The sequence below is a fragment of the Neoarius graeffei genome, chromosome 4, assembly GCF_027579695.1.
Source record: "Neoarius graeffei isolate fNeoGra1 chromosome 4, fNeoGra1.pri, whole genome shotgun sequence".
Lineage (NCBI taxonomy): Eukaryota > Metazoa > Chordata > Actinopteri > Siluriformes > Ariidae > Neoarius > Neoarius graeffei.
In genome coordinates this window covers 62,844,945-62,867,195 of record NC_083572.1, presented here as the reverse complement: position 1 = coordinate 62,867,195, position 22,251 = coordinate 62,844,945, and the positions used below count along the sequence as shown (strand labels likewise).

At 40.7% G+C, this 22,251-nt stretch overlaps 1 protein-coding gene across 1 annotated transcript; it reads right to left on the bottom strand.

Annotated features, from left to right (window-relative positions):
* Positions 1–412: 412 nt before the first annotated feature.
* On the bottom strand, positions 413–20,482 carry LOC132884426 (monocarboxylate transporter 1-like). The gene is made up of 4 exons (XM_060918271.1): positions 20,266–20,482; positions 1,705–1,848; positions 824–1,609; positions 413–660 (listed from the first exon to the last, which is right to left on the bottom strand). Exons 1-4 carry the CDS (start codon positions 20,480–20,482, stop codon positions 413–415), a joined length of 1,395 nt encoding a protein of 464 aa, XP_060774254.1.
* Between the last annotated feature and the right edge of the window lie 1,769 nt (positions 20,483–22,251).

Sequence of the window (22,251 nt, the reverse complement as noted above, 5' to 3'; positions counted from 1 at the left end):
TTCATATTTTAGATTCTTCAAAGTAGCCAGCATTTACCTTGATGATGTTTTGCACACTATTGGCATTATCTTAACCAGCTTCATGAGGTAGTCACCTGGAATGCTTTTCAATTAACAGGGGTGCCTCGTCAAAAGTTAATTAGTGCAACTTCTTTCCTTATTAATGCATTTGAGATCAAACAGTAAATACTAAGTAATAAAAATACAGTACAGTAAATATCCCTATTCAGCAACTGTAGTCATCCATATTATGTGAAGAACCACTCAACTAAGTAAAGAGAAACGACATCCATCATTACTTTAAGACATGAAGTGTCTTAATTAATAAAAATAAAGAAAAAAGGTGTGTCCAAACTTTTGACTGGTACTGTATATTTCCACAAAAGTGTACAATCATGCCTGGATAGGGAAATCACACAGTGTCTTCAGCTGTTTTAGCATCTCTGTTTACAGCAGCTGTCTCCTTGTGTGCAATGTCTGTGGTGGATTCTTCCTCTTTTCCTTTTAGCTTAGATTTTCTTGCTTCCTCCTTTGCTTCCTTATCCAGTAGTCTGTAGTTAATGCCCATGCAGATAAAAAGAAACATGCTTGCAACTATTAGGAATATTCCACTGGTTATGTAAGTGAACTTGTAGTCATGGTAGATGTCATTAAATTTTCCTGTCAATGAAAATACAATTATTACATAATTACACAAGTACCAGATCAGTATGTCAAATGATTTGAATCATGTTTTAATACTAATAAATGAGACTTCTAAAGGGCAGTGTATTTATTAGAAATATAGCATTAGAAAAAAAATCAGAAACTTTGTCACACTCACCCAGCACTGGAGGGCTAATTAACACTGGTCCACACTCCACAATGGTGACCAGGCCCACAGCACTGGAGAAGCGCTGGGCTCCCACCAAATCCATCAGGGTCTCAAACAGTATACAGCTCAGCCACCCAAACCCAAACCCAAAGAAGACTGAATAGATAACAAACCCTAGATAATCAACTGAAAGAGGTGCAAGGACATGGCACACACCATTAAACAGAACTGAGGCTGCAAAGAAATACTGTATCCTCGGTCGTACCCACTTGGTATTGGCCACTGTTCCCATGGATGGCCGCACTACCATGTCCACAAAGGCCAGCACAGAAAGTAAAAAAGCTGCTTTCTCCTTTGGTATAGCCCTACTTTTGGCAAAATTACTGAGGAATACTAGTGGGGTGAAAAGGCCAAAGAACATGACAATATTGCCTGCGAGGTACAGGAGGAATCCACGGTGTTTGAAGAGAGACAGATCAATGAAACTGTTGATAAGCTGCAACACTGTCTTCTTCTTTACATCAGCACTAACCTCATTGACTGCAGGTTTGGGTTTTGGTCCAATAGGCCTCATGAGAGATCCAGCTATGCAACAGTTGAGCAGGAGCCCACCCAGGATTAGGAAGCTACCCCTCCAACCAAACTGGTCATAAAGCCAACTGTTCAAAGGAGCTAAAGTGGATAGAAACACAGGGCTACCGGCCATGGCAATGCCATTTGCAATGGGCCTCCTTTTGTAGAAATATTTGCCAATCATAGTAAGGGCTGGGTTGAGATTGAACGCGAGTCCCAAACCTGTAATTTAAACAGAGAAGAAAGTAAACACATTTTCAAATAAAGCTGCACTATTCCATAAGACTATTAAGTTGAACATCAGTAAGCTAACCCACCTCCTATGACACCCACAAAGAAATACAAGCCCTCCACTGTATTGCAGAAAGATGCAGCAATGAGTCCAACTCCTGACAGGCAACCCCCTGCCATCATTATTGGACGACTGCCATACTTATTCACCAGAATACTGCTGACTGGACCTGTGGATAATATAAAATAAATGTATTTATTGGATTTAAATGTATAAAAGACTATTGTTCTTCAGTCTCATTTGTACAGATAGGTGACAAATTGAAAGAAAAACCAGCATGAAGTGTCTTAATAAGGTGTTGGGCTATGACAAGCCATCAGAATGGCTTCAGTATGCCTTGGTGTGGCTTCTACACTTATTTGTACTGGATGAATGAATGCAATTCTTCCAAAATCTATCCCTATAATTGTTGTTTTGCTGTTGGTGGTCAAGAGGACTGTCTACCATATCAGTCCAAAATCTTACTCCCATCAGGACAAAAATAATTCATCACAGGATAAAGGTGATCAGCCGGCATGACTCTGTATTGATTTGCATCGATTCTTTCCTCTATGTAGACAAGTGTGACAACCATGCCAGAAATGCCATCTACAGCATAACACATTCACCAGTTTCCTTTAACTGTCATCCATCTGCATAATGTTATTTCTAACAAAGCATTACAAAGATTTTTGTAAACTGCACTTACTAATGCAAAATGCATTAAATGTGGATGAAATCTGGCATAGTCTATAATTTAGACGTTAGAGGGCACTGTTGCGTTAATATTTTCACATATGACAGCAGAGGGATTTGATATTGCTTGCTGTTCCTGTAGCTATCATTAATCTGCAACTTTGTTTCCCCAATTACCGACAGCTATAAATATCAATAGATGGAATACTAAATAAAGATTAATGATACAGAATATTTGCAGGTAATATATGTTGTATCCTGGTAAAAGGTGTGGCAACTGGCATTCTTCTTGTATGTCTTATCAAAATCTGTATTGCTTCCTATATCAGTGACCAGCAATAATTAAAATTATTAATCATAAGTAGTGTGAAATGCTGTGGAGACTTACAACTACTATTAAACAGTTAAAGCAGCAGTAGGCTTACACTCCAAGTTTTTTGGATGGTTAAGGATTCTAACTTATGAAAGAGAAACCCTCTGTTGTAAGCTTCTGTATAGGCAGTTCTCCCAAGTGAGACAAACCAGAGAATTAACTGCAACCTTTCTTTCAAAAGGTGTACAGCTATCTGGAGTTTATTGTAGAAGCCTAAGTTATTTGTAATTAATCTCTGACCTGTATTGTACTCAAAACAAACCAATAGCACATTATTTTATGTTTTACCTCATGATTATTTTTTTTCAAAACAAACAATTATTTCAATTTTGATTCTTGCAACACATTTCATAAAAAGTTGGGACGTAAAGCATTTATCACTTTGTAATGTTGCCATTCCTTCTCACAACAATTAAAAGCTGTTTAGAGACTGAAGACATGCAGTGATGAAGCATTTCAGGTGTTATTTTGTTTCTTTTTTTCTGTAAATAGGTGTTAAGGTGTGCAACAGTATGGGGTCATTGTTGTCATATTTTTCATTTCAAAATTCATAACACATTCTCTATTGGGGACAGAGGGGGCAGGCACCCTCTTCTTCCACAGCCATACCTTTTATAAAGTGTGCAGAATGTGGTTTTGCATTGTCTTGTTGAAATATCCCTGGAAAAGATGTCTTCCTGATGGCAGCATATGTTGCTCCAAAATCTCAATGTACTGTTCTGCATTAATGCTGCCATCACAGAAGTGTGAGTTACCTTTGCCAAGGGCACTGACACAACCCCATACCATGACAGACCCTGGCTTTTGGACTTGTTGCTGGTAACAGACTGGATGGTCCTTTTTGGCTTTGGTCCAGAGCACATGGCATAATTTTCCTCCAAAAAAAAAAAAGACATGGAATACTGATTCATCTGACCATAATACACATTTTCATTGTGTGATGGTCCATCCCAGATGTCTCTGAGCCCAGAGAAGTCAACAGTGCTTCTTGGACACGGTTAATATCAGGCTTCCTTTTTGCTCAGTAAAGTTTAAACTGACATTTGTGGATGTAATTCCATGTTGTAGTGCATGACAAAGATTTGCCAGAAGTAACCCCGAGCCCATGTATCAGCTATAGATGAATGCTGGTTCTTGATGCAGTACTATTTGAGGGATCAGAGATCATGGGTGTTCAGCTTAGGCTTGTGCCATTGCCCTTTATGCACTGAAATTCCTCCAGATTCCTTGAATCATTATTATGCTCTGCAAAGAGTAAAATATCCAAATCCCTTCATATCTTTCTTTGAGGAAAATTGTTGTTAAACATTTCAATAATATTCTCATGCATTTGTTGACAAACTGGAGATCCTCGGCCCATCTATACCTACTGCTGTCAGACTGTATAACATCCACAACTTGTAACGTAGCACCAATAACCTGTTTGTCGTTTAATTTGCACTACTTCACCACTACTACCTCTGCCATCTCTCATTGATGCAATTATTATGTGCAATAATATAGGCCCTAAACTATTTTTATGCATATATATATATATATATATATATATATATATATATATATATATATATATATATATATACATACACAGAGTCTACCGGTAATTTGCAATTTTTCCGAGCCTCTCAATAAGGCAATTTTTCTATACTTTTTCACGGTAGATAATGCAAATAGCCCTCTGTATTTAATCCTTCGTTTGTCTAATTTTTATTTCAGTTTTATTTGTTATCTGTCTGACATTTTCTTGCTACTGTAACACGTGAATTTCCCTGATGTGGGATGAATAAAGTGAATCGAATCTAATCTAATCTAATCTAATCTAATCTAATCTAATCTAATCTAATCTAATCTAATCTAATCTTTGCTCCATTGGTGAAATGCAATAATGCATGTATATTACAAATGAAATTAAATTGACCAGACAAAACATGAAATATCTTGGGTGCATACTGTCTGCAATGATATCCATCCATCCATCCATCCATCCATCCATTATCCATAACCGCTTAGCCTGTGCAGGGTCGCAGGCAAGCTGGAGCCTATTGAGGTATTTCACCTGACGTCACAGGGTCATGTGACGCCCCGGTGTCCACCATTTTGGACGGCAAGCTAGCTAATGTCAACAACAGTAGCTAGTATGTTACTGTAGCAATATTTACGTTCAGTCATTTGGATGACTGTTAAAACCTTTCAGTCTCAAGTTTTTCCTTTACTGGATTTACTAGTTTACTGAGCGAGCGTGCGATGGCTCCCGGCTCGGCCGGAGAGCGCGCGATGGCTCCCGGCTCGGCCGGAGAGCGCGCGATGGCTCCCCGCTCGGCCGAAGAGGGCGCAATGGCTCCCGGCTCGGCCGGAGAGCGCGCGATGGCTCCCCGCTCGGCCGCCGAGCGCGCGATGGCTCCCGGCTCGGCCGCCGAGCGCGCGATGGCTCCCGGCTCGGCCGGAGAGCGCGCGATGGCTCCCGGCTCGGCCGGAGAGCGCGCGATGGCTCCCGGCTCGGCCGGAGAGCGCGCGATGGCTCCCGGCTCGGCCGGAGAGCGCGCGATGGCTCCCGGCTCGGCCGGAGAGCGCGCGATGGCTCCCGGCTCGGCCGGAGAGCGCGCGATGGCTCCCGGCTCGGCCGGAGAGCGCGCGATGGCTCCCGGCTTGGCCGCCGAGCGCGCGATGGCTCCCGGCTTGGCCGCCGAGCGCGCTAGCTCAGTAAACTAGTAAATCCAGTAAAGGAAAAACTTGAGACCGAAAGGTTTTAACAGTCATCCAAATGACTGAACGTAAATATTGCTACAGTAACATACTAGCTACGATGTTGTTGACATTAGCTAGTGCTAACAGCTAGTTGCTAATACACTGCTACAACTACACCGACCCTAATAATACAGTTCTTGGTCATTGCCTGGTAACAGCAAATTTATAACGGGCCATGTCTCAACAGACTAAGAAGTTATTTCAATGACATTTAATAACATTTTGTTTATCCTGAGGACCGAAAGTAAATGAAAATGTGAACAAACCTTAGCTGTAATCAGATGGCGACCACCGGCTCCAGGGACGACCCGCTGATGTAGGCATGTTACCCAGCCTGACACAAAATATTTGTAGGCATCCAAACTCTTATACGCTTTCAGATCAATACCTGTGTATGGCGATGGGTTTTTAACGACATAGGTATACAGATCATGTGGGCCGAAGTCAGGTAAAGACGAGGGCTTCGTGTACTTCCGTACGTCAGTGAACAATCCTGGTGGAAGCAGGTAAAAGTCGTTCTCTAAGCCTGCTAACCTCAATTTTTGCAAATACCTCTCCCTCTGCTCGCCCTGTAAATGCCCTACGTCGCTGGATAGTGAAGGTGTTTTCTGCATCTCGCTCCTTTTTCTTTTATGTTTTTCGTTTGTCACCTTCCTCGCATTCAAACTGATTCGAGCCGTGCCGTCCAAAATGGCAGCATCACATGACTTGGTCACGTGAGTGAAATACCTCAATAGAGAGATTTCACTGACGTCACCCGAAACCGGAAGTAAACAGACCCTGCGCCGTTTTGGAAGACCAACAAACTCGTGATTAGGGGGAAATAACGGCAGCGGTATGTGAACCCACGAGAATAAAGTGGAGTGGCAAACGACTTAAACAAACAAATCTGAGCTGTTTCATTTATGATTTATTGGCCCAACAGTAGACTTGAAAGAAACCTGTGTGAGACTTGGCAAAAAAACTGTGGATATAATGGATAAGTCTGTGCATGATCCGTGGACACTTTGAGGTAAGCAAACACAAGAAATTCAGATTTAAAACATGCTAAATTGGCCCCAAGTTGATAACTGTATGAGGAGCAAGCCTCCCAGACTTCTACAATTTAATAATAATAATTTAGGATGGTTTGGGGCTTGCTCTCCCTCCTATTATATAAATAAAGCATAGTTGTTGTGTAGGCATATATCATAAATACATATGTATAATTTGGATAAATTAACCTAAATTATGGATACCTTAATAGTAACAAAAAGTATTAATTTTTCAACTGAAAAGATATATTATTAAAAGATAAATATCAACAAGATTACCTTGGCCATAACTATGTGTAGGTTATTCTTAACAACAGCTGTAATATCACGAACCAAGCCACTAACAACATAATTGTAAGCCTGTAGCCCTTTGTAGGCCTTCAAGTCATCAGCAGTGTAGGCACTGGGTGTAAACAACAAATAGTTTACAATGTCAGGGTAGCAAACAGATGGCAGAATTGGTGTCAGGTCCTCCTTATGTTTCCATTCTCCCTTGCCCCGAGTCTTATCATATGGGTCAAACCCATCAATCACAGCCAGTTTCTCCACATACCGTGCCCTTTCTGCAGCTGGTAATGTACTCACATAACCAGAATTATCATCCATCGTGTCACTTTACTCTCGCTCGTACTTTGTTTTATATTGTGAGTGCATGTACTTGGTCTTCCAATATGGCGCCTAACAAAATCTCGCGGCGCGGTGACATCATGCGGTAGCCCTCTATCCTAGCTGACTATGGGTGAGGGGTGGGGTACACCCTGGACAAGTCACCAGTTAATTGCAGGGCTGACACATCAAGACAAACAACCATTCACACTCGCATTCACATCTACGGTCAATTTAGAGCCACCAATTAGAGAACTGCGCGGGACTGTTTTCTTCATCCCGCTCCTGCCCGCTCCCCGCTGAATTTCTGACCATTACCACCCGCGACCGCAACGTGTCTGCCCATTCCGCGATGTGTATGTCCACTCCCGCCCGCAACCCGTGAAGCTATGAGAATTATTCCCGCACACTGATAGAGATGCATTGATTTTGTGTCTTCTCCCATCCCGCAGGAGAAAACGTAATATAGGCTATTAATAAAGAGATTCTTGGGGTTGTTTGTTTTGTTTTCGGCCTGCGCGGCTTTTGACGCACTGGTCGTGAATAGCGCTCCTATTTCGTTATTTTCGTGTAGTTTTTAAATGAAATAAAGGCAGTTTCATATTCTATTCTCCTTCTCTGTATTTTTTTTTTTATTTGGAATTACCTTTATAGACTATAATCGCGCAGTGATTGAGGTTAAGGTTTCTTTTCGACAGGCATAATTAAGAAACATTAATCAGAACACAGAAAACGCAACACAATACGTTTAAATATAACTCAGTTTTATCAAAACCCTTGCACCATCACATGGCACATAAAAACAGCCTGCTTTGCATAAAATAGGCCAATACACAACATGAAAATTATTTGGCAGATGTCGCAGGTATCTTGTTCGAAAAAATGGGCTACGAATAGAAACATTCTAACTTAGGCAGCATAGGCTTCTCAACACCGCCATCATCAGCCTCTTTATGTAGCACCTACTGGTAATTAACAACGGCTGTGAATGGCTCAAATGAAATGAATAAATAAAATAAACAAGGGTAAGAAATGAATTTAACAAACTGAATCACTTTTTAATATTGCTATGGAGGAAGAGAATATTGCTGACCGACTGCGGTCCCAATCTCGTGCGTCTCTCTTCCAAGATGCGCCCACAGACACTAAAGGCCCGCTGTGAAGGCGCACTCGATGCGGGGATACAGAATATGAAACGTGCCAACTTTGAGAGCGCTTGGAAGCGCTCTTTGTTGAACTTCCACCATTCAAGCACTCTGTCTGGGTCTGGGTTATCAGAGAGCCTGGAGCTGAGATAATCAGTAATTTCGTCATCGACTGTACTTGGTGCTGAAGTAAAGGGCGCATCATCTTCCCAGTCAGTGAATCGGTCTGTGGCTGTGCGTTGTTTTTTGGCTGATGGCTCATCCTCTGCTGCTGTGGCTGTGACCAGGTCAAACTGCATCTTCTGAATAATTTCCTTTGCACCTTTGGATAGGATTTAATTTATAAATATATAGGCAATCTATTTCTAAAATGGCTCATGCTATTATTTATTACGATATATAGCCTAAATATATATAAATAAAATGTCTCATGCTGTTATTCAACTAGGCCTAAAGCGTTCTATTTTCTGTTTTTGTGTCTTGGCTAGTAGGCCTACCTTTAACCACCTCGTCTCTCGCATCTGGGGGCAGCATCCGTAGCAGTCGCATTTTAGGAGTCAGGAGCGTTGCAATCCTGTAGATCATGTGGAGAGGGAATGCAGATGTGTCACTGGTGCCCATCAGTTCTTCCAGACGTGAGGCACACACATTGGCGACTTCAGAGTAAGGGCTCAAGGGATGCTGCTTGACAGTGTTCAATGAGTCTCACGGACCACGGCAGTGGAAATGATGCGCTGAGAGTGGTGCTGGATTCTAAGTCATTAGTAGCATCCTTGAATAACTTAAGGAACGCAACTACTGTTTTCAAAGTGTTTGCATTCATCTGTGCAATTCTTTCATACTGGTTATTGCTCAGCAGTAATGTTGAAATCTCCTCATGCTGTTGCAGTATGGAATCCAGCATATCTCATCTCATTATCTCTAGCCGCTTTATCCTGTTCTGAGCAATTCCAGCGTTATGGACGTGACACTTGAACTCAAAATGGCAACAAATGACCCAGTGCATGTTTTATTGTCTCCCAGTATTTAAACAGGTGTTGCATATTTTAAGGCTGTACCATACTGGAGAAGTGATAGAACAAGAACAATTCCCATAGTACATCTAGGGCATGCCAGAAAATGCCAATAAAAGATGCGTTATGGATGTGACAGAAAAAGTATCACTTTTCTTGGGTGACTGTACATTTTTATCAAACTCTGTGAAATCGTAAACCTAATGTCGAAATGGAGATATCCATTTGATAGAGGGGTCCAAGGTGAATATTAAATCTTTTTGTTTAAAATATTTTGTATTTCATGCAGAGTTTCGGAAGGAAAAGTCAGCGTTATGGATGTGACGAAATTCCGTTATGGATGTGACGCGTCTGAAATAGACATGGCATATGTTTAGAAAATCAGCAATTTAACCACCATAACCCTTTGAAAAACTCTCTAAATATCAGCTAAAACTATCAAAGTTCTTAAATAATATTTAGGATGGCTATTGTTTTGCTGTTTTGTGGATTTTAGCATACATTTCTGTGGCTTGTGGCAATAATATAGAATTGTACATGATCAAAGTTGATTTTAGCTTGGGGTTTACATTATAAGAGAGAAAGACTGACAGTGACATATTAGGTTGGTTACAAATTGGTTCAACTTATTCACATCTGTAAAATACAGGCCTAGGTGATATCTCTGGGAGTGGTTTTGATGTATTACATGTTGCTTTATTTTTGCATGGTGAGGTTGACATTTACATGGAATTGCCCTTCTACAGGGTTGCAGGCAAGCTGGAGCCTATCCCAGCTGACTACGGGCGAAAGGCGGGGTACACCCTGGACAAGTCGCCAGGTCATCACAGGGCTGACACATAGACACACACAACCATTCACACCTACGGTCAATTTAGAGTCACCAGTTAACCTAACCTGCATGTCTTTGGACTGTGGGGGAAACCGGAGCACCCGGAGGAAACCCACGTGGACACGGGGAGAACATGCAAACTCCGCACAGAAAGGCCCTCGCCGGCCACGGGGCTCGAACCCGGACCTTCTTGCTGTGAGGCGACAGCGCTAACCACTACACCACCGTGCCGCCGTTTTGCAGACCTGAATGCTTGAAATATTTCACCAGCTTTTTTGCATTGGTCAACAGTTCAGACAGCTCAGTTTCAGCCAACACACCTGGTGCAAATGCACTTGATAGGGTGCCATTCAGAATGTGCGCGTTGCAATTCAACCTGGTGTAGCCACGCAGGGCGGCGACTATGTTTGCTCCACGGTCAGTAACAAACACAACATGGCCAGATAGTAGTGACACATCTATTCCAAATTCATGGAGTTTCTGGAACAGCAGACTCCTGATATTCTCCCCTGTTTTTGACATGCCACTCTCGAAGGGAGCTGCGAATAACACCCTGGAAACGAGGTTGAAGTTGTTGTTTGTATAATGAATGGTGCCAGATATGAATGAAGACTTATGGTAATCCTCCGTCCATATATCGGTTGTGATGGCACATCCATACATTTCGATGATGGGCTTTATTTCTGCTGCCACTGACGCCTGCAGTGCTTGTGTTCGCCCCTCGACATGTCTGGATACAATGGTTGGATGAGGTAAAACATCTTTAACGTCAAACTTGCCATACTTAGCAGCAACACTAACAAAGTGTTGCAATATGTCAACAAAGCCTCTCCCGGCGACTAAATCATATGGCCGTATGTCTAGACAGCATACTTCCACACATTTCTCTGTAGTTTCCTGTTTAATGTGTGCAGGGAGAAATTGTTTTTGATTGAAATGCAGCTTACTCTGACCTGGAAGGACAGAGCAGGTGTGACGCCTCAACCCAGAGGTGCCGGATTTGTGTCCATTGTAAATTAGGATTTTTGAGCATTTGTCACAACGAACGTAGTCAAGTTCGTTGCCGTCTGCATCGCACACAACTGAGAAATTTTGCCAGATATCAGACTTTCCTTGTTTTGTTTTTGTACTGTACAATCCTTGTTTCAGTTTATTTTCTACATCACTTGTTTGACTCATGCTGTCGCTAGGCTAGTTTACGATCCCGCAGTGTTTTACTATGGCCGCCTATTCCTGCCCACAGCTAAGTGCAAACTGCCTGTTCCCGCGAGATTTGCATTGGGTCCCGCAGGACACAATCCCAGTGCAGACCTCTACCACCAATTAGCCTAACTGCATGTCTTTGGACTGTGGGGGGAAACCGGAGCACCCGGAGGAAACCCACGCAGACACAGGGAGAACATGCAAACTCCACACAGAGAGGTCCCCATCGGCCACTGTGCTCGAACCCAGAACCTTCTTGCCGTGAGGCGACAGTGCTAACCATTACACCACCGTGCCACCCTCAATGAAATACAAGTACATTTAGAAATCAGTTTCCTTTTTTTTTTACTTGCATTTTTCATACCATCCCAACTTTTTCTTTGCACCTGATTGTGATGTCAAAACATACATACACATGCATTTAATGCCTATTATCAGTTTGGCTATCACTGAGGTGATTACTTGCTGTAAGAAAGAAAAACTGCCATTGTATAGCCTTCCAAAGAATATAAACATGGATATAATGTTTTATCTATTATATTGGTATGGAAAACTAGTCTCTGGTTAGGAGGCAGCACTATCTGGGCTCTGGATGCATCACTAATTTATTTACCAATCACGCTCTTTCCTTAGTCATCATGCCAATAAATGTAATATTTGCATTCTTCTAGTTTGGTTTTAGAATAACACTCTGCTCGAAACATCCTGTATAACTAAGGCTGTAAGTGTTGAGCAGATGGCATTATTTTTCTTATTGTTATTTACAGTTTTCCATATTATATGGAGAAGTGTGGTATCTCTTATTTCACGTTTGAAGAGGTCACCCCATCATAACAGAGGATCTTCAAGATACAGTAACAAATGCAGATTGTTTATAAGGAATTAAGAGGCTGGAAATAGTCACGTAAAAAGGAATTATGACTAGTTTTAGAACATATGACACAATAAGTGGATTGTAAGGGAAAGAATTACAAGTGTACAATGGATTGTGTTATTTGCCCATTTTATAATCCACAACAACTGGAGCCAACAACTTCCTTCAGTCCTCTAAAGTCCTCCAGTCCTTCCTACATGCTCACACTAATCTAATGCAGAAATGCAACCTTCTAAGATGATATAATATATTAGAATAAATGTTCCCAACATTTTAAGCCTTTCAATTTCCTGCTGATTAAACACTTATTGTACTGCAAAGCAAGTTGCATTTGCCTTATAATGCCTGTGGATTCAAGTTACACATGGACCATGACTCAGCACAGGTTCTGTTAAATGAAAATAAGAAATACACTAGATCATTAATACAGTGATAATTAACTGGCTGTATAACTGAATATGAACTGGCTATTTCCTTTGAGATATTATAAGAACAAAGCTATCAGAGCAATATTGCATCAAGGAACAAAAGGTTTCAGAAAAATGCGTGACAGATTAACAGTCAGTTTTTATACTTGGTATTGTAATCTGACAATTAATTTGTTTATTTCTTTGCTTGTTTGCTTCAGGATTAAAACATCCACATGTTTGCATTTGATTTCAGTGATGAAACATGCAAAATTGTACCAACATATCAGAGTGTCTTCTGCTCTTAGCAAACTGACTTTGGCTTGTTTGGCCTATCAAAATGTTAAAAGAAGGAAACTGAAATATGCTTCAGACTGTTGTGCTATAACATCACAATGTTAAACAGGCACAAACACAATCTGATAGTTATTGTTGAATGGCTGCCTAGGTAAAGAGCAAAAAAGTCGATGTGTATAGATGTTTACTATGTGAAATAAAGAGGGCTGTGCTAAAACATAGTAATTGTTCAAAATACTGGACAGCATGATCACCTCAGTATATGAATCCATGGTGTATTCTTAGTCTTATAAGGTGTTGTCTGGCATTGTATCATTGGAACATTATTTTTATTTAATGTTTCAGACCTGGGGCGGCACAGTGGTGTAGTGGTTAGCACTGTTGCCTCACAACAAGAAGGTCCTGAGTTCAAGCCCAGTGGCCGGCAAGGGCCTACCTGTGTGGAGTTTGCATGTTCTCCCCGTGTCTGTGTGGGTTTCCTCCGGGTGCTCTAGTTTCCCCCACAGTCCAAAGACATGCAGGTAAGGTTAATTGGTGGCTCTAAATTGACCGTAGGTGTGAGTGTGAATGGTTGGTTGTCTCTGTGTCAGCCCTGCGATAACCTGGCGACTGGTTCAGGGTGTACCCCGCCTCTCACCCATAGTCAGCTGGGATAGGATCCAGCTTGCCTGCGACCCTGTAGAACAGGATAAGCGGCTACAGATAATGGATGGATGGATGTTTCAGTCCTTTCACAGCCATCCAGCCTTATTCCTAGATGAACAAGTTCAGGAATGACCATAGCCAACAAAAGTCCACCTTTTAGTTCAATTTAAAAACAAACAAACTAATCCTTTACAAGTTTGCTAATGTGTAATGTAATAGTAGTAGCTTGATAGTGAGATTGACTAAGGCAGGTACTATATAATAGAAAGTTGAAAAGGTACAATATCAAATTGTTTACTTCAAGTTTCAATATTGTTTACATCATTTCTGTAATAACATCATAATCAAATCAATAGAAACATAGAACTTGGCGAGTTTCCACTGGGTCTGTGCTCCTTTATCTGGGCTTTTGCGGTGTGAGTTAACATAGTTAAATCTGCTAGCATTTGCTCACTGTCCAATCATTATCCTGCCATAAGTGCAAGGCAACATACCTCTTTAGTTCCGTAACATAGATGGGTTTTTATCCAATGTTTTTTTTTTTCTTTTTAGCAAATAATGTGGGATTATTTACTAACACGTTTTATGGAAGATATTCATGACAATTTCAGATAAAATTAGTTAAAATGGCTTTATTAGTCCATTAGCTTGTTGGACAATTGACAGTTTCTGTAATGTCAGGGCAGTAGATGGATGTAATCCCAGGAAGAATTTTATTGAACGCACGCTAGCAAACAGAGCCAAAACATAGACAAAGGCAGAGTCAAAAAACAGGCAGTGGTCAAGTGCGGCACAGATAGGATATCAGAGGTAATGCAATACGCACAGTCCAAAAACACAAACAGGGTCAAAACCAGAAAAATCATACAAAATACAAGGCTTGATAACATCAGACGCAGGGCACAGAGCGTATACTTTGCAAAGTCTGTGTGCTACTGAGAGTCCTTGTATGCGCTGTGATTGCACTCTAATCAGGAACAGGTGCATGATAATTAGTTCTAATGGTGCTGTGCGCATTGCAGTCTGTGACTGCATGCTCGTATTATTCTATTTAGGTTGATTTTGTGCCCTTGCACATATTTTGCTCATATACTCATCAGGAGCTATGTTTTCAGGTAGGGCCTAAATATCTATATTTTCTATAATTTATATTTTTCTGTAAAGCTGCTTTATTGAATTGAATTGTTAACAGTTCAATCATTCATATCTACAGTGGTGCTTGAAAGTTCGTGAAACCTTTAGAATTTTCTATATTTCTGCATAAATATGACCTAAACATCAGATTTTCACACAAGTCCGAAAAGTAGATAAAGAGAACCCAGTTAAACAAATGAGACAAAAATATTATACTTGGTCATTTATTTATTGAGGAAAATGATCCAATATTACATTTCTGTGAGTGGCAAAAGTATGTGAACCTTTGCTTTCAGTATCTGGTGTGACCCCCTTGTGCAGTAATAACTGCAACTAAACATTTCCAGTAATTGTTGATCAGTCCTGCACACCGGCTTGGAGGAATTTTAGCTCATTCCTCTGTACAGAACAGCTTCAACTCTGGGATGCTGGTGGGTTTCCTCACATGAACTGCTTGCTTCAGGTCCTTCCACAACATTTCGATTGGATTAAGGTCAGGACCTTGACTTGGCCATTCCAAAACATTAACTTTATTCTTCTTTAACCATTCTTTGGTAGAACAACTCGTGTGCTTAGGGTCGTTGTCTTGCTGCATGACCCACCTTCTCTTGAGATTCAGTTAATGGACAGATATCCTGACATTTTCCTTTAGAATTCGCTGGTAATAATTCAAAATTCATTGTTCTATCAATGATGGCAAGCCATCCTGGACCAGATGCCGCAGGCCCAACAGGTCCAAACCATGATACTACCACCACCATGTTTCACAGATGGGATAAGGTTCTTAAGCTGGAATGCAGTTTTCCTTTCTCCAAACATAATGCTTCTTGTTTAAACCAAAAAATTCTATTTTGGTCTCATCTGTCCACAAAACATTTTTCCAACAGCCTTCTGGCTTGTCCACGTAATCTTTAGCAAACTGCAGATGAGCAGCAATGCTCTTTTTGGAGAGCAGTGGCTTTCTCCTTGCAACCCTGCCATGCACACCATTGTTGCTCAGTGTTCTCCTGATGGTGGACTCATGAGCATTAAAGTGCATATCACGGGTAAATTCAGGAGCAAGATCAATGTAATTCTATTTTATATTAAACTTTGGTCAAATATCTGTCACATTTTGCGCAATTTTTTTTTACCTTGCACAATACCAGAAAAGTTCAGTTGAAATCAAACCATTTGAGGCAAATTCATCTGCCTCTGAAAAAACTTGGCATTTGGATTTCCCGGCAAACATTGATTTTATGACGTCGTGTGCAGGACGCCTCCTTCTGAATCCTCTCTGGTTTGTTTATGTGAAAACGACCTGGTGGTTTTCTGCAAATTTCTTCAACATTATCACGCAATTATTAAAATGGTTAACAGATGTATCATAGGAGGGTGTAGCAACACCAATCTTGATGGGATTAGTACTCATCGTTTTCCAAAAGACCGGACAATGAGAGAGAAATGGGAGCGCTTGGTCTACACAGGCTGTACACTGAAACCGTGCAAGTTCTCGCAGCCTGCTGGCGCTTCCGCAGGTAATGTCACAAATCTGGCTCCAGACTCCCTTGGGATTTTTCCAGACATGTTTTGTTATTTTATTTTTTCTGCTGTAGACAGATGGCCTTGTGCAAAATTACCCTTCTGGATGAGTGCGTAAAGGGACATACTTTCATATAAAAAAAAAACAAAATTGGTCCAGGATATGCACTTTAACATTAGCCAATGTGAGAGAGGCCTTCAGTTGCTTAGAAGTTACCCTGGGGTCCTTTGTGACCTCGCCGACTATTACACGCCTTGCTTTTGGAGTGACCTTTGGTCGACCACTCCTGGGGAGGGTAACAATGGTTTTGAATTTCCTCCATTTGTATACAATCTGTCTGACTGTGGATTGGTGGAGTCCAAACTCTTTAGAGATGGCTTTGTAACCTTTTCCAGCTTGATGAGCATCAACAATGCTTTTTCTGAGGTTCTCAGAAATCTCCTTTGTTTGTGCCATGATACACTTCCACAAACATGTGTTGTAAAGATCAGACTTTGATAGATCACTGTTCTTTAAATAAAACAGGGTGCCCACTCACACCTGATTGTCATCCTATTGATTGAAAACACCTGACTCTAATTTCACCTTCAAATTAACTGCTAATCCTAGAGGTTCACATACTTTTCCCACTCACAGATATGTAATATTGGATCATTTTCCTCAATAAATAAATGACAGAGTATAATATTTTTGTCTCATTTATTTAACTCGGTTCTCTTTATCTACTTTTAGGACTTGTGTAAAAATCTGATGTTTTAGATCATATTTATGCAGAAATATAGAAAATTCTAAAGGGTTCACAAACTTTCAAGCACCACTGTATCTATCAGGAAAAATCATTATGTGTCAAAGAAACTAGAACTTAATATTAACCAAACAAACAAAGAAACAAACAAAACTGTTGCATCACTGTCCCATTGTTTAATGACCAAACAAGTACAAGATCCACTTCCTCAACTGCTCATGCAAAGATGTACGTTCAGTATTGTAATTACAGTTTAACATTTAACTTGGTCACACAAGTTAACACACAACACAGTGTAGTGTTTTTTTTTTCTGTTAATACAAAAGCAATGTGGTAGCTTTGAGTTGCTCTGACATCACTCAGCAGTGCTCCACTTCCTTCCTATATTTGACAGTAGCCAACTCAGCTCTGTGCAACTGCAGACAGAAGCATCTCATCTCCTGATCTCTCTCCAAGGAAAACATCTGACACCCATTGCTCTTGAAAGAAAAGGCTGACTGAGAACACAGGCTCTAGAGGCAGATAGAGTTGCCCATTCAGAGCTCTGTCTCATAGAGTAGCAATGTTTAAAGCTCATCTTGTAATCAAGTAGCTCATTCTATCCTTGAAACCCTTTCTATTTAGGTCGTTTCAGATAATGGTGTGTACTGAAAGCTTCATTATCTATGTCATGCCCTCACAGATCACATCAGTGGACTATGGGAGATGTTGATACAAAGCTTAGTAAAAGACAGATGGGTACAACTTTGTCCCATCTAGGACAAAGGATTATGCAAATCAAAGTAAAAGGCACAAGAAGAGGATTACAGTATTAAACAGAGTTATGTATGCTGTAAGAAACTGAGTGAAAGTTTGTGTTGTGTGCTTAATCTGTTTAAAAATCAGTGTGTCCTATTAGTGTTTTCATCCTTTTTTTTTTTTAAGCCAATTTGAGCTTCTGAAGTCTGGGAGGCGCTATAGGGCCCCTCTGGCTAAAAGTGTATTTAAAAATGTTTTATTCCAAATGCCATTAGCATTCTCATCTCATCTCATTATCTGTAGCCGCTTTATCCTGTTCTACAGGGTCGCAGGCAAGCTGGAGCCTATCCCAGCTGACTACGGGCGAAAGGCGGGGTACACCCTGGACAAGTCGCCAGGTCATCACAGGGCTGACACATAGACACACACAACCATTCACACCTACGGTCAATTTAGAGTCACCAGTTGACCTAACCTGCATGTCTTTGGACTGTGGGGGAAACTGGAGCACCCGGAGGAAACCCATGCGGACACGGGGAGAACATGCAAACTCCGCACAGAAAGGCCCTCGCCGGCCACGGGGCTCGAACCCAGACCTTCTTGCTGTGAGGCAACAGCGCTAACCACTACACCACTGTGCCGCCCCATTAGCATTCTTAACTCAACAAAGTGAGTGATCTACAGACACTGATAACTGCTATTTGTTTTTTTTTTTACTTTATTTTATTCTATTTTGCACAACCGTTTGTGTTTATCTGTGTTGCTGTTTGTCAAGTTGTGTTGTTGAAATGTGTGTTGTTTGCATGTGCTATGTGATGGTGAGCCAAAGATTATTGTCCACCAAGGTGGAAAATTAAGATTTATTCTATTCTATACAAATGCAGATATGCTTAATGAAGCAAGGTGTGTGGAGTCTCAAAGCACTAGCTCCATGCTTATAATCCTCATTTTCAGGCCATCTAAATGAGCTCATGATACATTACAGTATATGGTCTAAAGTTTCAAGACACCTGACCATCACACCCATATGTGGGCCTTCCTGTTGTACACCATAGTATAGGATACTGTATACTGTAGCATTATAATTTCCCTTCACTGGAACTATGGGGCCCAAACCTGTTCCAGCATGACAGTGCCCCTGTGCAGAAAACAAGTTCCATAAAGACATGATTTGCCAAGGTTGGAATGGAAGAACTCGAATGGCATACACAGAGACCTGACCTAAACCCCACTGAACGTCTTTGGAATGAACTGCACACCAGGCCTCATCAACCAATAGAAGTGCCTGACCGCACTAATGTTCCTGGAGCTGAATAGGCAAATTTCCATAGCCACTTTCCAAAACCTAGTGGAAAGCCTTCCCAGAAGAGTGCAGGATATTATAACATCAAAGGCAGAATAAATCTGGAATGGGATGTTCAAGAAGCACATATGGGTGTGATGGTTAGGTGTCCACAAAGTTTTGGCCATATAGTGTACACTCGCTGGCCACTTTATTAGGAACACCCATACACATGCAGTTTTATGCAGTTATCTAATCAGCCAATCCCTTGACAGCAGCATAATGCATAAAATCATACAGATACAAATCAAGATATTCAGATAATGTTCACTTCAAACATCAGAATGGGACAAATTGTGATCTCTGTGACATGGGTCTTGGTGCCAGATGGACTGGTTTGAGTATTTCAGAAACTGCTGATCTCCTGAGGTTTTCGCACACAATAGTCTCTAGAGTTTACACAGAATGATGCGAAAAACAAACAAAAAAAAAAAGCATTGAGTGAGCGACAGTTCTGTGGATGGAAACACCTTGTTGATAAGAGAGGTCAGAGGAAAATGGTCAGATTTGTTTGAGCTGCCAGGAATGATATAGTAACTCATATAATCACTCTTTACAACCGTGGTAAGCAGAAAAGCATCTTCTGCAACAGCAGAAGACCTCCTTGAGTTCCACTCCTGCCAGCCAAGAATAGGAATCTTAGAATCAAGAAAAAGTTCCTATTAAAGTAGCCGGTGAGTGTATATTTCTCATGCTGAATAGTTGTGATTTGAAAATAATGAAAGCAGTGCATTTGCGTCAATATGGTACTATAGGAAAATAAATGTTTTGTGTTTTTAATCCTTGGATCTTGAGAAAATTCGCAAAACTTTTTGCCTCAGCAGTTAAATGATCTTAATTGAACAGGAGTTCAGAGGCAAAGGTCCAATATTTTGTAGAGTTGGGGTGTACTTGGTTCTGTTACCTCTGGCTGCCTTCTACTCAAGATGGAAACAGCCTTTGTGTTATTCCAGCTGTTTGTAAATCTTAACCATCAACATAGTGGATTAATTGCAGTGGTTCTCAGAGACTCCATGCGTTGAACATCTTTCAGTTTGATCTGTTTTATCACATTTGGCTCAGCTCGAGAATGGCTTAATCATCAGATAAGAAGTTTAATTATATCTGATATACAGTAGAAGCAAAAATATGTGCAGTGCATGGCGTTCTCAATAAACGGACTCCGAATCAATATATGAAGAGAAGCCAGAAAAAATGCTTCATATAAGCTTTAAAGCAGACCTTCTACAAAAGAAGTATGCACCATGTTGTCTCACCTCCTCCATACATGACAGCTAGCATGATTGATGAGATCCAGGAGACTTGGCTACTGGTGGCATGAAAGATCACTTCAATCTCTTTGAAGAACACAGTGATGGACTTTGGGAATGCATAGGAGAAACCAATAGAGATGAAGGCACCAACCACCACTGCCCAACCCCAGCCACCATCTGGAGGAGTGTAACCTACAGGACCACCCACTGCAAGCGGCATGGTGATATCTGAATTAAAGAACAGTTGGGTATATTTGAGGAGAGATTAGGGCTTTATTAATTAAAAGGCTGGCAGGATATCTTAAATTACCTTCAGTTATAAGCATAATCTGGAATCATAAATGAGTCAAAATTAAATGAGTCAAAATTAAAATATTTTTTTTAAACCACTTGTCCCCATTTGGCCTTCAGCAAAATAAGTGGGAGGGAAGAAATGCTTATCTCAGCTTGTGATGCTTTTGGTGTTAATGTTCCACAAAACTCTTCAGAAACAATCCATAGGTCCTCATAACACCACATTCATTAAACCATGCTCATTACAAAACCTTTCTATGATCCTAATGATAATAGTTTTTAAAATGTTCCCAAATATTCAATATGATTTAATTATAGAATATATTTATATGTTAAATGTTTATTAGCAAATTAACAAAGCTGAAAGCAAGACTGGCACATTTTTATATGGCAGAAAAAAATTGATTTACAGATCAAATGTTTTCAGAACACACATGCAAGCTGGATTAGTTAGAGCATGCATCCTCACAGGTCACATTTTTTCTCAGGCAGAGCTCCTACCTTTTGCACACCCCTCAACACGTTCTCAGAAGAAAATCACAAACTTTAAAGTACAGTAGTTCTATTATTCCACAATAAAAGTTGCTGATGCTTTAGTATTTAATGCTAATCAGTACACTGAAAGCACTGACACACAACTTATCTAAGGGATATCACACACACTACAGGTCTAATGATGTAACAAGCCAGGCCCAGATTTAATTTACAATGCAAGATTGAGATCATTGCTGCTCTTATTGGCTCCTGAGGTCAACAAAGAGGTGAAAACGAAGTCCTATTGGCTGCACAGTGTACTAAGTCTACCCACTTGTGTCCCCTCGCTCCGCCTTCTTGTCCTTTGCTCCAAATTCTTAGCACTCAGTTCTCTTTCAATAGGACTCAAATTCTAATATTCATTTTCTGAAATGTATGCTTAAGTGTGCAAATAAATAAATAGGGCCTCAAAGCATTATTATGATGTGCTGAGCAGCAGTCACATTACCACACAGGTGGGTAATAGCAATACCACCATTTAAGACCAAGTTCTCTCAAATAAAGCAATGGAAAAAAGAAACCTGGTGAAGATGAAGGTTGGCGTAAAGGAAAGTCCTCCCTGAAACACAATAAATAAGTTTATATTGAAATGTTTGTGACGTTTAGTAGTTCCTGTGTAATTTGTTAGTTTATGCTGCACATTTGTATTCCCGTGATAAGTTAGGGGTGGTGTACCATGCTGATATCACAAGGGCACACAACTAGAGCAGGTCCAATGGTGTTTAATAGGGGAAAAATGTACACACTTTTAAACATAAGGAACAATGATCAGGTTTTCTGATGACCCCTGGAAGCAAAGAAGCAAGAGTTACTTTTCTCTCTCACCATTTGTCAGCAGCATTCAGTGTCATATAAATGAAAAATCCAGCATACAAAGTAGTGGAAACAGAAGACATTGGACTTAAAGTTTCAAATTGCAATGCAGTTCGTATATGATGCATAAGTTCTTTAGGTCTCTTTTGACCCAGCTGCAGCAAGGGATAAATCCCACTAACACTTCAATCAGCAGGTAGTCATATGGCATAATGGGTCATAAAGGAAAGTGAACCTGAATGAATTAACCAAAAGGAAAATAAACTAACATGTTGTTGAAAGGTGTTTCAACCAAAACACACACACCTGTGTGGGAGCTTTGCTCAATCGATGCTGGTGCTGTAAGGA

What these genes read in the sequence shown, in the direction of transcription:
- LOC132884426 (XM_060918271.1), bottom strand. Translation starts at nt 20,482, where the DNA reads ATGCCGCTTGCAGTGGGTGGTCCTGTAGGTTACACTCCTCCAGATGGT. An exon ending in CTTTGTGGGTGTCATAGGAG is followed by an intron (nt 1,610 to 1,704) that starts GTGGGTTAGCTT and finishes TTTAAATTACAG; the next exon opens with GTTTGGGACTCGCGTTCAAT. An exon ending in AATTAGCCCTCCAGTGCTGG is followed by an intron (nt 661 to 823) that starts GTGAGTGTGACA and finishes TTTCATTGACAG; the next exon opens with GAAAATTTAATGACATCTAC.